Below are 14,532 nucleotides of genomic sequence, written 5' to 3' on the forward strand. Positions count from 1 at the left end.
TAAAATCCAAAAAGTTCTGAAACATAGCTGACCCCCAAGAGTCACACAGAAGGGACTGTGGACCAGCATCCTGGAGGGAGCCATAGACTTAGAATTGGAAGACATGGGTTTACTTACTTGCTTTTGCAGTGATATCTTGCATAGCCCTGGGCAAGTCCCATAGTCCTTGATTTTCAGTTACCTCATCAATGAAATGGGACCTGTCCTGTCTCAAAACACATTGTAGGCTCAGAAACCAGATGATTAAGCTTGTTAGAAATATGTGTTAACAAAGAGTGAATAGGTTCTGAATAATATCTGAAGATTACTGCTTCTGAGGAAGGTTCATGAATTTCATTGCATAAATGCATTGGCAATTCTCTACCTTTCTCACTAGCTGATTTTTTGGTTTTGGGTGAACTTCCATAAAAAGGGGGTTACCAGGTCTGTGATTTGATAAGCTGAACTATGGCTCTACCTTGGCTTTCTGTAGCACCCTTCCTTGGTTGGAGGCTACGATGGATGGGCTCCTCTTCCTCAGCTCAGAAACACAGTTGACAGGGAGAGATTGCTCTGGAACGCTGCTCTTGGGTTTATTTGCAGTTTCCTGTTGATGGCAATAAATAATTACATAGGTGAGATCTGGTGATGGCTACCGACACCCAGCCTGCCCTCAAAAGCATGAGGACACTTTATTATTTTTATTTTTGAGAGAGAGTCTCTCTTTGTCACCCAGGCTGGAGCACAGTGGCGCGAGCTTGGCTCACTGCAACCTCTGCCTCTTGGGTTCAAGCGATTCTCATACCTCAGCCTCCCAAGTAGCTGGGATTACAGGTGTGCACCACCGGGCCTGGCTAATGTTTGTATTTTCAGTAGAGATGGGGTTTTGCCAAATTGCCCAGGCTGGTCTCAAACTCCTGGGCTCAAGCAGTTCACCCACCTTGGCCTTCCAAAGTCCTGGGATTACAGGTGTAAGCTACTGTGCCCAGCAGCATGGGAACTTTAAAATAAAAGGCACTGGCCAGGCGCGGTGGCTCATGCCTGTAATCCCAGCACTTTGGGAGGCCGAGACGGGCGGATCATGAGGTCAGGAGATCAAGACCATCCTGGCTAACACAATGAAACCCAGTCTCTACTAAAAATACAAAGAATTAGCGGGGCGTGGTGGTGGGTGCCTGTAGTCCCAGCTACATGGGAGGCTGAGGCAGGAGAATGGCGTGAACCCAGGAGGCGGAGCTTGCAGTGAGCCGAGATCGCGCCACTGCACTCCAGCCTGGGCGACGGAGCAAGACTCCGTCTCAAAAAAAAAAAAAAAAAAAAAGGCACTGAACAGAAGATACTTGAGGACCTTCAGATAATGATAATGACAACTAAAATTACTGAACCTCACTACAAAGCATGGTGTGAATTAGCTCCTTTAGATTCTCAACAAGCCTATGAAGTAGGTACTATTATTAGTCATTCCATTTTATAGGTGAGGAAATGGGGAAGGTCAAATTGCTGTGCAAGGTCATGTGGCTGGTGAGTGGGAGAACCAGGATTCCAATCCCATAGCCCTTTCTTTCTTCCTTTCTTTCCTTCCCTTCCTTTCTTTCTTCCTTCCTTCCTTTTCTTTTGTTCTTTTCCCTCCCTCCTTCCCTCTCTCCCTCCCTTCTTCCCTCCCTCCCTTCCTCCCTCCCTCCCTTCCTTCCTTTTTTTTTTTGTGTGTGTGTGAGACAGAGTCTTGCTCTCTTTCCAAGGCTGGAGGTCCACCTCCCAGGTTCAAGCGATTCTCTTACCTCAGCCTCCTGAGTAGCTGGGACATGTGCCACCATGCCCAGTTAATTTTTGTATTTTTAGTAGAGATGGGGTTTCACCATGTTGGCCAGGATGGTTTCAAACTCCTGGCCTCAAGTGATCCGCCCATCTCAGACTCCCAAAGTGCTGGGATTATAGGCATGAGTTACCCTGCCTGGCCCCACAGTCTGACTTTTAACCTCTCTCCTGTATTCCTTCTCATTTTTGAAATTACCTTTACCCCTTACATTTTCCAGATAATTGCTTAGTATAATACCTTACTAGATGTAGTTCCTTAAGGGTGACATCGTAACAGCTAAACCTGCAAGGAATTTAGAGAAAGCTTCTCTTTATCTCCAAAGAATGTCAAAAGGATCCAAAACTGAGGGAAAAGTGCTCTGGAATGGGAATATCAGGTCATGCTGGTGGGAGGAAGCAGCTGGGATGAATGAACCAATGCTAGCTCCTCCACCAGCCCTCTGTGACTCTGGGAAGTTTTGTCCTTGGCTGACATGTTTTTCATCTATATAATGAGATTGGAAACACCCCATGGAAAGGAAGTGTAGGGGTGTAAGACACAGCACTGGCTCAATCAGGTGTGGTGTGACCAGGAAATGTGACCTGGGACAACAATAATAATGACACATTGCCTCCTGACAAGTCATACTTATCAGACAAGTTATTTCGTCTCTTTAAGTCTCAATTTCCTCACCCGAAAGCAGGCAAAACATTTATTCATTTGACAAATATTTCTTGCACTCCCACTATTTTTCTGTAAAGGGTCAGGAATTTAATGATAAATGGATGTAGTCCAATTCTTAACAAGAATAGAATCTAGTGGAGAAGACAGACATTGGACAAGCAAGGACACAAATATATATATACACACATACACACAAATTGTGGTAAAGTGCTATGAGGAAGAATAATAGAGGGAGCTGTTGGTAATTTAGACCAACTAGGGTCAGTTTTGCTCTCCCAGGGAACATCTGACAATTTCTGGAGATACTTTGGTTGTCACTGGTCGGGGGGTGCTACTAGCAACCAGTGAGTAGAAGGTAGAGATGCTGCTTAACATTCTACTTGATATCCTTAGGTAGGACCTTAAGATCCCTAACATCCTGCTGATACACAGAATAGTCCCTTATAAGAAGGAGTTACAGGGCCAAAATGTCAGTAGTGCTGAGGTTGAGAAACCCCGGTGTAGATGAGGTCAGGGAAGTTCTCTCTGAGAGCCCCATTGGAGGTGAGTGAATCTTCCTCGCAGAGTTACTGGGAGCATTAGAGATAACGGATACAGAGCCCTGAGAACAGGGCCTGGTACCCTGGAGATCCCAGGAGAGGGCATGTGAGACCGTTGTATTTTTTTGTAGAGATAGGGTTTTGCCATGTTGCACTGGACGGCTTTGGAGCAGGGCTCTGGAGTTAAGACTTCCTGGGTTTGGAATCCTGTCTCCCACTTCACTGAGTGACCTTGAGCAAGTCATTCGACATCTCTGAACCTTAGTTTTCTTGTCTGTCAACCCCTAAACTACCTCATAGGACTGCCATGAAGATTGTGTGAGATAATACAGGTTAAGATGCCTGTAGTAATGGATCACACATGCTTGTTATTCAACATATGGTAGCTACTATTATCATCAATAACCCCAAGGCCATTTCTAAGATCACCTTTAGGGTAAAAATTCAAATGGTGATGCTGCTGTGGAGACAAGAACAGGCCAGAAAATCACGAGAAATTGCTCCAAGAGTCCTCTTCCTAGCTGTGCCACCCATGGCATGCCCTTCACCTTTTTGGACTTCAGTTTTCTTGTCTGTAAATGGGCATAACCCCTACTTCCAAAGAGTGATCATGAAGGAGAGATCTGCAGTGTGTGGAGGGATACAGGAGTAGCTGCCCCTGGCATGGAAGGCCCTGGACTCACCCCACTCTTGGGCTTGCTGCTCATGGAGAGCCCCAGGGCCGGCCCTCCTGCCAGGGACTGCTGCAAGCGCTCCTTCACGGCCACCAGCTTCAGCTCCAGGTCAATCCGGCGCTCCTCCTTTGACCGACACTGAGCTTCCAGGGTAGCCACGGCTTCTTCCAGAGCCTTTAATTTTGCTCCTGAATCAAGATACATTGATAAGAAACAGCTGAACCTGACCTGAAGTGTCGGGGAATCTGGCAGGGCCTGATGCCTTTGTCTGCCCCTCCTGGTGGGCCTTTCCAGTCCCCAGTCTTGGTTAAGAGATGGACTCTGGGCTTGGGGTTCCAGTTCCATACTGGGGTTCCAGCTCCATAATGAGATGAGGTCTCATTATGGTCTTTATATGTCTGGTACCCATTTCACCATCTCCTGGAACTAGCACTCTGAGTTTTCATTGGGAAACCACCTTCCCCCTCTCATTCTGTCTCTCTTCTTTTTCTTTTGCTTTTTTTTGAGATGGAGTCTCACTCTGTTGCCCAGGCTGGAGTGCAGTGGGTGATCTCAGCTCACTGCAACCTCTGCCTCCTGGGGTCAAGCGATCCTCCTGCCTCAGCCTCCCGAGTAGCTGGGACTACAGGCACACCCCAGCATGCCCAGCTAATTTTTGTATATTTAGTAGATATGGGGTTTTGCCATATTGGCCAGCCTAGTCTCAAATTGCTGACCTCAAGTAATCCACCAGCCTTGGCCTCCCAAAGTGCTGGGATTACAGGCATGAGCCACTGCACCTGCCCCCCTAGCCCCATTCTCTCTAGTTTGAGTGGGGCTGACTCTGCTTCTAGTTCAAGGGTTTGGCACATAACTTAGGTCTGCCCCATAATCACAGCTCATCTTCTGGTGACAGTGATTGGATGAAGGATGAAAGTGGGACCAATCAGAGTGAATCCAGAGGGTTTTGTGGTGGTTGCTGGGAGGAGAAGCTCTCTCTGCTTGGGTTGGCTGGGAGGGCTGGGTGAGGGCTGGCACTGTGCAGCCATTGTGGCATCACAAGGGGAGAATGAAACCAAAGGAGAGAAGGGTAGAAGCATGAGTATGAGAAATAAGCTTCCTGGTGACATCATTTCAGTCCCTGGACCCCACTACACCAGATCACTCAATTTTCCAATTACATCTTCTTTTCATTTCTCTGCCAGTTTAGCTTTGGTTTCTGTTACTTGTAAACAAGTGTCATAGCAGGGCTTTACAGACACAGAAAAATAGAGATGAAGTCTCATTATGTTGCTCAGGCTGGTGTCGAACTCCTGCACTCAAACAGTCCTCCTGCCTCAGTTTCCCAAAGTGCTAGGATTACAGGCGTGAACCATGGCACCCAGCTCACTTTTTCAATTTAATCTAACAAACCTATATTAGTACCTTTCTCATGCCAAGTGCTGTGTTGGGTCTTACCAGGTTTAAAAATCAGTTCCATTCTTTGCCCTGAGGGAGGCTGTGCTGGAGGGTTTTCCAGTAATGTTGAATTCTTTATATTCATCATTCACCATGTATTTAATGCGTGCTTACCATGTATCAGGCATTGTCCTCGGCCCTAGATGTATCAGTGAACAAAGCAGGCAAAGATCCTTGCCCTTATGGTGCTTACATTTGTGTGTCTGTGGCAAACAATAAATAATAAATATAATAAATAATCTGATATGTTACCAAGTGATAGTGCCATAGGGGAAAAAATTGAGCAGGACAAGGATAGTCAACTTGCTCCAAATCCTGGTTCTGACTCTCAGAAAATTCTTTATATGGAAACCAAACTGTCTTCCTGTGCCTTCCTTCTGTTGATTCTGGTTCTTGGCCACACAGAGCAAGTCTCCTCCTTTAAACCAGAAGTTCTTAATCTGAGGTTCATGGAGTCTTAGGCAATCTATGGATAGGCTCCAGAGGCAGCCACATGAGCTCCTGAACTTTTTTTTTGCAGCATTGTGAACTGTGGTGTTTCTTCTTAGAAAAGGGTCCATAGGTCCACCAGATTCTCATAGGGCTACATGTTTGTGGACATGTTCTATAGCAACAGGACTTCTGCTCCCTCTGGCACGTGGAGAAACCTTAGGCTTAAAGTGTGTTGAACTGCAGTTAGAACGCAAAGGAAACACAGCAGAAAATAGGGTGTGGAGAAGCCCAGAGCAGGCAGGGCCTGCTGAGGTCTCTGGTTTCAGAAGAGGATCCTGGGAAAGCATCATGTCCATTATTCCCTGCACTAGGACCAATGTCTCACATATATCTGTGAATGAATAAAGGTGGAGTTCAAAATGACATCTCTTATTTCTTTGATTCTAAAGCACACTTCTATGCTTCACATTTCTAAAATCACATTGCTGCTTACTATATTAAATGTATACATTATTGTGATGCTTTTTCATCCCTCCAAAACAAGTTATTAAATTGATGACACTTTCTTTAATTGGGAGGAATGATGATGATAATGATGAAGAGGAGAAGAGGACGAGGAGGAGAAGGCGAAGGGGAGGAGAAGCCCACTTTTCTTGGGTTGGAAACAAGGTGACTTGTGCAAGAGACCTCCCTTTACTGTGCCCAAGGATGAGCTGGCCACCCATAGGTGCTCAGGACCACAATCACATAGGTACCTGGGCTGCTCCGAATGGCTTCTTTCAGTTCCCTCTTCTCCTGTCTCAGTGCTATCAGCTCTGTCCGAATCGTCTCTTTCTCTTTCTCCAGCTTCTCTTTTTCTACCAAGTACCTCCGGGCATCCTCCTCTGCTCGGTTCTTGCCATACTTGTATTGATTGGCACCTGCAGAGATGTGGGGAAGGGAAAGGCCCTCAGTTCTGACCTCTGGCAAAGGTACTTGGGTGGTGTCAGCTTCTCTCTCAGCCCCAAGTTCTCCATCTATAAAATGGAAATATTTAGACCAAGTCCCTTAGATATATTTAGTGTGAATCCTCTAAGGAATTAAGAAGCAAAAGGGAGGCCATAGGGCACAGGGACTAGGAGCAAGGCCTTGGAACAGACAGCCTGAGATTTGGGCATTTTTGACCTTCCTGGTTGTGTGACATTAGGCAAAAGAGACTGGTAGTGTTTTACTGTGCCTTTCCCCCTTGACCTTAGTTTCCTTATTTGTAAACAAGGATATGGATACAATTTACCTCATAGAGTTGTGGTAAGGGTTGAATGAGATGATTAATGAAAAGCACTTAGTATAGTAGGCAAAGAGTAAGGGTTAGGTAATAATGATAATATTATTAAAAACAAATTTGTGATGTAGAACATACTTTGGTTTTAAAAGAACAAGTTTTATAGTCAGTTTTCAGATATCTATAAGACAAGGAGACCGTTCCGTATAACTCAGATCTCCAGAGATTCTAGACTTTGAGCTACAGTCAGTTATCCATTTTATTACTGGGGAAGGGGTTGGGGGAGGGAGGGACCTGGTGGTCTACTGTAGGTTCAACACTATGATGGACAATAAAAACAAATAATTATGGCAAAAATGTATTATTTACTATACACTAGGCACTATATGCTGAGCCATTTACTTGCATTCCCACTTGGTCATCATGAAAGTTATTTTTTTAATTGATTTTTTTGAGACAGAGTCTTGCTCTGTCACCCAGGCTGGAGTGCAGTGGCGTGATCTCGGCTCACTGCAACCTCCACCTCTGGGGTTCAAGTGATTCTCCTGCCTCAACCTCCCAAGTAGAGTAGCTGGGACTACAGGTGCATGCCACCATGCCCAGCTAATTTTTGTATTTTTAGTAGAGATGGGGTTTCACCATGTTGGTCAGGCTGTTCTCGAACTCCTGACCTCAAGTGATCAGCCTGCCTCAGCCTCCCAAAGTGCTGGGATTACAGGAGTGAGCCACTGTGCCCAGCCCACAAAACTTATACTATAATTAGTTTTCTTCTATTGTTGAGGAAACTGAGGTACACAGCAGTTAAGTCCCACTGCTAATGGTGGCAGAGCCAAGGTTAAACCCATGTCTCCATGTCTTTCTGACTCCAGGGTCCATGCTGTGCAATACTGCTCTAGCTGGTTCAAGGCCATAGTTCAACCTCTTGGGGAAAGTTTTACTTTTGTGTGTGTGTGTGTGTGTGTGTGTGTGTGTGTGTGTGTGCGCGCGCGCGTGCGCTATACAGAACGGCACGCTGCTTTATATGAGTTGGTGCAGAATAATTCCTGCAGTTTATGATAATTGGGGGTCTTGTCTAGCCAGCTGCTGTAGGGATTGCAGTGGTCACCCAGTGACCCATGCGAAAATCAGTTCCTGACACAACTACCCTGCAGTTCAAGCGTGATCATAAATACAGCATGGAGGGCCTTCTGGCTTTCATTGTTACTGATGAGAAGTCAGCTGTTAATGTTACTGGGATTCTCTTATACATGATGGCTTGATTTTCTCTTCTGCCTTCAACATTTTTTTCCTTGTCTTTGGTATAAGCATTTTTACCATGATGTATCTTTTGTAGATCTCCTTGCCTTTATCTTACTTGGATTTCACTGAGCTTCGTGGATGTATAGATTAATGTTTTTCAATAAATTTGGCAAGTTTCAGCCATTATTTGAATATTTTTTATGCTCATCTCTCTCTCTTCTCCTTCTAGTACTCCCTGTACACATATGTTTGTGCACTTAATGGTGTTCCACAATGCTCTGAGGCTCTGTCATTTTTCTTCATTCTTTTTTCCTCTCTGCTCTTTGGTTTGCATAATCTCTATTTTTCTATCATCAAGTTCACTGATTCTTCTACCAGGTCAAATTTACTGTTGTGCCCACTGAGTGAGTTTTTCATTTCAGTTATTGTACTTTTTGTCCTCATGATTTTTATTTGGTTCTTCCTTTTATAATTTCTATCTTTCTGTTGGAGGCCTCTATCAATATATTATCAATAATATATTCCATGTGACTGTACTATGTAGTATAGTATAATATAGGATAGCTATATTTCATATAACTATAGTGTAGTTCCATGTACCTATACTGTAGTGTACAGTATAGTGTAGTGTAGTACTCAGCATAGTCTATTTCCTCCTGCAGTATGAAGCCAATTTCTCCAGAACAATGAGAAATACATTTCTTTTGTTTATAAGTTACCCAGCTTATGGAATTTTGTTATAGCAGGAGGAATGGACTATTATCAATAATATATTGATAGAGACTACCAATAATATAGGCTATTCATAATATAGACTATCTCTTAATACACTGTCATCTTCTATTCCTTTATTTCTTTAAGCATGGTTTCCTTAAGTTCTTTAAATAATTTATAACGGCTGCTTTGAAATCTTTGTTAAATTCTACATTTGGGCCCTCTCTCAGGCAGTTTCTATGGCTTGATTTTTTCCCCTCTGTATGGGTCACATTTTCCTGCTTCTTCGTGCGTCTCATAATTTTTTGTTGAAAACTGGTCATTTTAGAGAATATATTATAGTATCTTTTGATATGCATCCCCCCAACTGGGTTGTTGGGTTACTTTCTTATTTGTTTAGTGACTTGTCTGAACTATTTTAGTGTAGTCTACTTCCTCTTGAAGTATGAAGGCACTGATGTTGCTCTTCAGAGGCCATAGCCTTGGCATGTGTACAGTCACTCTGGGGTGACAGCGTATTAGCAGGGATTTCTGACTCTTTCCCTAATCTCCTGTTAAGCAGTCTGCCTCTGTTGCTATTACACCCAGCTGTTAGGCTCTACTAATTGTCAGGTGTTTGCTCTATTGATTTTGACAATGCATAAATTACTCCACAGTCTGATCCAATTAAATTCAGCCCCTTTATAGGATAGTTGTGGAGGCTCATCTTTGAGATTTATTCTAACCCTAGCAGGGCTCTTTTTATTTAAAACAATTTCTTAAAAAAAAATTTTTTTTTTTCTTTTTTTGCGACAGGGTCTCACTCTGTCACTCAGGCTGGAGTGCAGTGGCACGATCACAGCTCACTGCAACCTCTGCCTCTTGGGTTCAAGTGATTCTTGTGCTTCAGCCTCCCGAGTAGCTGGGATTACAGGTGCCCGCCACCATGCCTGGCTAATTTTTGTATTTTTAGTAAAGACAGGGTTTTGCCATGTTGGCTAGGCTGGTCTTTAACTCCTGGCCTCAAGTGATCCACCTGCCTCAGCCTCCCAAAGTGTTGGGATGACAGGGGTGAGCCATCACACCCAGCTGAGGGCATTTTTAGCTGTCTCTTTCTGTGGTTCTCTCTGATAAACTAGCCTGTAGTTTAGTTTATTGTTCTCATAACCACCAAATCTCCATTGTTTTTGAGAGCACCCTTTGGTTTACACTTTCCCACACTGTTCCAACTAAAGTCAGTTCTTTTGAGGAAGAGCTTTGGAGTGCTCTGTTCTTATGGCCTGCCCTTCCCCACTGGGCAAAATCTCTGAGTCACTGCTCTGGATCCAGGGGTGGCAACAATGGCCTGTGCTGTTGTTTGAATGTTCGTCCCCTCCAACACTCATGTTGAAATTTAATTGCAATTGTAACAGTATGAAAAGATAGGACTTTGAGAGGTGATTTAGGCCATGAGGGCTTTGCCTTCATGGGTGGGATTAATGCCGTTAAAAAAGGGCAAATTCAACCCCCTTTTGCCTCTTTGCCCTTCTGTTTTCTTCCATGTGATGATGCAGCAAGAAGGCCCTTGCTAGAGGTCAACAGCTTGATCTTGGATTTTTCCAGCCTCTAGACCAGGAGCTAATAATTTCTGTTCATTATAAATTACCCAGTCTCTGGTATTCTGTTATAGCAGCACAAAACAACTTAAGAGCCTGTTTCTCTTGGAGTGACATTCCTGTTATGAGCAGGGTGCTGGGTGGGGGCAGTAACCTCCGGTCTACTCTGCTTGTCTCTCCCAGCATGCAACCTCTGCCCTACAAGTGAGCTGGGATGAGGGCAATCAGGGCCCCAGTATTCTTGGCTTACCCTACCTGGGGCAAAGCCTTTGCTCTATCATCTGGGTAGAGGAAGGGCGCTTCCTCCCTCTTGGCTGCAATCACCTGGAATTTAGCCTCTGCAGCATGGAGCTGGGTATGACAAAAAATACTGGCAGCCTGCCCTTCCGGGGGAGATACTGTAGCCCTTCACTGGCAGCTGGGGAAAGAAGGAGCCCTGTTTTCTTGTCCAGATGTGCCTGGAGTGAAGATTCTTTCAAACTGAGTTGGGGAATAAAGGGGTAGGTTGTGCCTCAAATGCCACAAACTCTCACTGTTCTTACTAAGATTTAGCAAATTTTCTAGAATAAATGTTTCTTCATTTGCCCTCAGGAAAATTTCCAGACTTTAAATAATTGTTTGTTTTAATAAATTTCACCAGCTACAGCTGTTTTGCTAGGGAGTGGGTCCATGCAGCTTCTCACACCACCATTTTTCTCAGCAATCTACTTGGCCTCCATGATTCTTGCTTCCTAATATTCATGCCCTTTTACAGTCCCCTCCCACACTAAACAGTGCTGACCTGTGTAACCATTAGGATATTGCAGAATGACAGAGTGTAACTTCTAACCATAGGTCATAAAAGACCTTGCAGCATCAGCCTTGCTGTTCCTTCTTGGGTTGCTTGCTCTGGGGGAAGCCAGCTGTCACATCACAAGGACAAGCAACTCTATGAAGAGATCCCCATGGCAAAGAACTGAGGCCTCCTTCCAACACCCAGCACAAACTTGCCAGGCATGCAGTGAGTCATCTTAGAAGTGGATCCTTTAGCCTGTCAAGACTTTGGATGACTTCAGATGACCAGCCAACATCTTGAGATCTCATGAGAGACCCCAAGCCAGAACTACCTATCCAAACCATTTAGGATTCCTGATCCACAGAAACCATGTGACATGACACATGTTCCTGCTTATTGTTTAGAGGAGCTAAATTTTGGGTAATTTCTTATGTAGCAATAGGCAATTAATACATGATCGTGGGCAAAATCCTTTGGCTATAGACTAGATGTTTACATACCCCAAAATTCATACGTTGAAACCTAATCGCCTATGTGATGGCACTTGGAGGTGGGGCCTTTGGTAGGTGATTAGGTCACCAGGGTGGAGCCCTCATGGGTGGGATTAGTGCCCTTGGGAAAGAGACCCCAGGGAGCAAAAAGATGGTCATCACCAGGAAACAGGCCCTCACCAGACACCAGATTGGCTGCCACCTTGATCTCAGACTTCCCAGCCTCCAGAACAATGAGAAATAAATTTCTGTTATTTATAAGTTACCTAGCTTATGGGATTTTGTTATAGCAGGAGAAATGGATTAAGATATCTTCTCTTTTATTTTCTTCAGTTTCTTCATCTAAAAAACAACCTTGTTGGAATTCATTAGCAGTCTTCCACCGTGGTTTCCCACTGCCCTTCAAGGAACCTTATGACCCCACGGTGATGGCTAACAGGAAAAGTGGAGGCCAAGTGGGCCTCAACCAGAGTAGCTCCACTTTTATTTTCTTTTATAAACTTGGCTTTCATGTAAGATTTGATCTGAAGAAAGGGTCTACTTTTTTGTGTGTGTCTGTTAGTTTTTTGTTGTTGTCATTGACATTCGGTGATTTCTTTAATCTTACATGCTTTTTTTCAGTTTAGATTTCCATTTTAAAATGGGCATTTCACAAGGCCCTGCATTTCCAGTATCTCTGAGAGTAGAGTGCAAAGTTACACAACAACCTTCTGATTGTTCCGAGAGGAAACTCAGGCCCAGAGAGGGGAAAGGACTTTTCCCAGAGGTACACAGTAATTCAGTAGTCAAGGGAGGAATGAGGAATGGAATACAGACTTCCTGACCCTCAGAAGGGATGATCTATACAAATGAAATGGAGCCATAATATAGAAAAGTATTTTTAAAAATAGGTATTAAAATATAAAAGTAAGTTTACAAAAAGCACAGAACAGAACTTGACTCTGTTGAGATGCAGGGGGAATAAATGTAAAGGAACAAAGAAAAAACTTTTGGAACATGCTGTCCCACAGGAAGCTGGCTTCTTCATAAAGAGAAATCACACAGGAGCACAGATTACTGTTGGAAGTAAAACAGAATTTACAACAGAGTTGCCTGGCATACTTAGTCATTATTGTGCAGTGTGGCAATCAGGCAATTCACTGAGCTCCTGTGGGGTGCTAGGCAGAGCTAGGCAGGACACCAAGGTGAGCTGTGGCTTTCACAGCAGCTGGCTCCAGGGTATTCGGATGGGTTCATTTCTCCACTTACTACCCCAGATCAGAAATCACAAATTGTTAGCCTCTGAAACAGATACAGCTTGTCAACAGTCTCTCTCTCTCTCTCTCTCTATTTGGCCTCATTCAGTGCTGAATTAAAAAAAAATAGTTGCTGATATTAAAAAATAAGTAGATTTCACCTAAAGTCTAGATTTCTGGTCTCTTTTAATTTTAATTTTCTTGCATCTCACTTTGCTCATTTATTTACCCACCAGAGGAACTGATTTTGAGATCCCTCCTATAGACTGCTTCCTTCCCTTCCTCCCTAGTCAGCAGGGGAGGCCCACACACAACTCACTGGAGGCATGGCGTTTGACTTTGACCTGCGGGTCCACGCGATGGGACTTCTCACTGCAGGAGGAGGCGTGACGCTTCACCTGGGCCCCTGTGGGGCGCTCGGGCTCCTCGTCCTGGTGGGAGATGGAGGAAGACAGTCAAGTTCAGGCAGGCGCAGACTCATCAATGCAGGCTGTACTACGGTCTTTGCTCACCATGGGGTCTTCTTGCTCTGAGATTTTGGTCTTACATTTTTAGACTTGCATAGCACTCAAAAATCATAAAGCACTTTTGCTAGCAGTGTATCATTTGAACCTCATACTTTTCTGCTGGGGGCAGCAGAAGGCAACCCTAAACTGTAGTACCTGCTGAGACGAAAATTAGAAAATCTCAAAAGACTGTGGGTGGCTATATTTGATTTATCATAGATATGTTTGTCTTTAGAACACTTGGAAGTATCCTGATTTTCTGAATTGCCTCAAAAAGAAAAGAGTCTTCCCTCAAGAAGAAAAGTCCTGGATGAGATGAGCCAGTGATAGAAGTGACATAACTTAATAGATTAACTATACATTTGTGCATGAAGAATATTAAGAATACTAAAAATCCAGTGAAAGCTTAGGAAACCATGAGTTAAATATGATAATAATGTAATATAATAATGATGTTGTCAACAACAGTACTATTTACTCCTCTGTATAAGAACTTCCAATGTCTAGGGACTGTGCTAATTTCCTCTTTTGAGTGCAGTGGTGTGATCATGGCTCACTGCAGCCTCAACCTCCTGGACTCAAGCGATCTTCCCACCTCAGCCTCCTGAGTAGCTGGGACAACAGGTGCACACCACCATGCCCGGCTAAGTTTTGTAGAGACAGGGTTTTGCCATGTTGGCCAGGCTGGTCTCAAACTCCTGGGCTTAAGTGATCCACCTACCTCAGCTTCCCTAAGTGCTAGGATTACAGGTATGAGCCACTACTGTGCCCAGCCTAAACGTTTTTGTTTTTTGTTTTTTTTTGAGACAGAATCTCGCTCTGTTGCCCAGGCTGGAGTTCAGTGGCATGATCTTGGCTCACTGCAACCTCCACCTCCTGGGTTCAAGCGATCCTCCTGCCTCAGCCTCCCAAGAAGCTGGGACCACAGGTATGTGCCACTATGTCTGGCTAATTTTTGTAGTTTTTAAGTAGAGATGAGGTTTTGCCATGTTGGTCAGGCTGGACTCGAGCTCCTGGCCTCAAGTGATTCACCCACCTCAGCCTCCCAAAGTACCAGGATTATAGGCATGAGCCATGGCACCCAGACCTTGCCTAAACTTTCTTACATAAAGTATTATTTAATTCTTGCAGCCATCCAAGAAGGTAGGTTTTATCATATCCTTTTGGAGTCAGGAAGCGAAGAGCAGCAGCCCTGAG

At 44.2% G+C, this 14,532-nt stretch overlaps 1 protein-coding gene across 2 annotated transcripts in view; it reads right to left on the reverse strand.

The window, feature by feature from the left end:
- LOC105466893 (actin filament associated protein 1 like 1) overlaps positions 1-14,532 on the reverse strand; it is a 66,537-nt gene that overhangs the window by 2,912 nt on the left and 49,093 nt on the right. For both annotated transcript variants that reach the window (XM_011716060.3, XM_011716061.2), the window contains exons 15-18: positions 13,149-13,260; positions 6,296-6,460; positions 3,681-3,859; positions 458-586 (exon numbers count right to left, since the gene is read on the reverse strand). In XM_011716060.3, coding sequence (XP_011714362.2) covers positions 458-586; positions 3,681-3,859; positions 6,296-6,460; positions 13,149-13,260 — 585 coding nt within the window. The remainder of the gene's footprint in view (positions 1-457; positions 587-3,680; positions 3,860-6,295; positions 6,461-13,148; positions 13,261-14,532) is intronic.

The sequence above is a fragment of the Macaca nemestrina genome, chromosome 6 (assembly GCF_043159975.1).
Source record: "Macaca nemestrina isolate mMacNem1 chromosome 6, mMacNem.hap1, whole genome shotgun sequence".
NCBI classification, from domain to species: domain Eukaryota; kingdom Metazoa; phylum Chordata; class Mammalia; order Primates; family Cercopithecidae; genus Macaca; species Macaca nemestrina.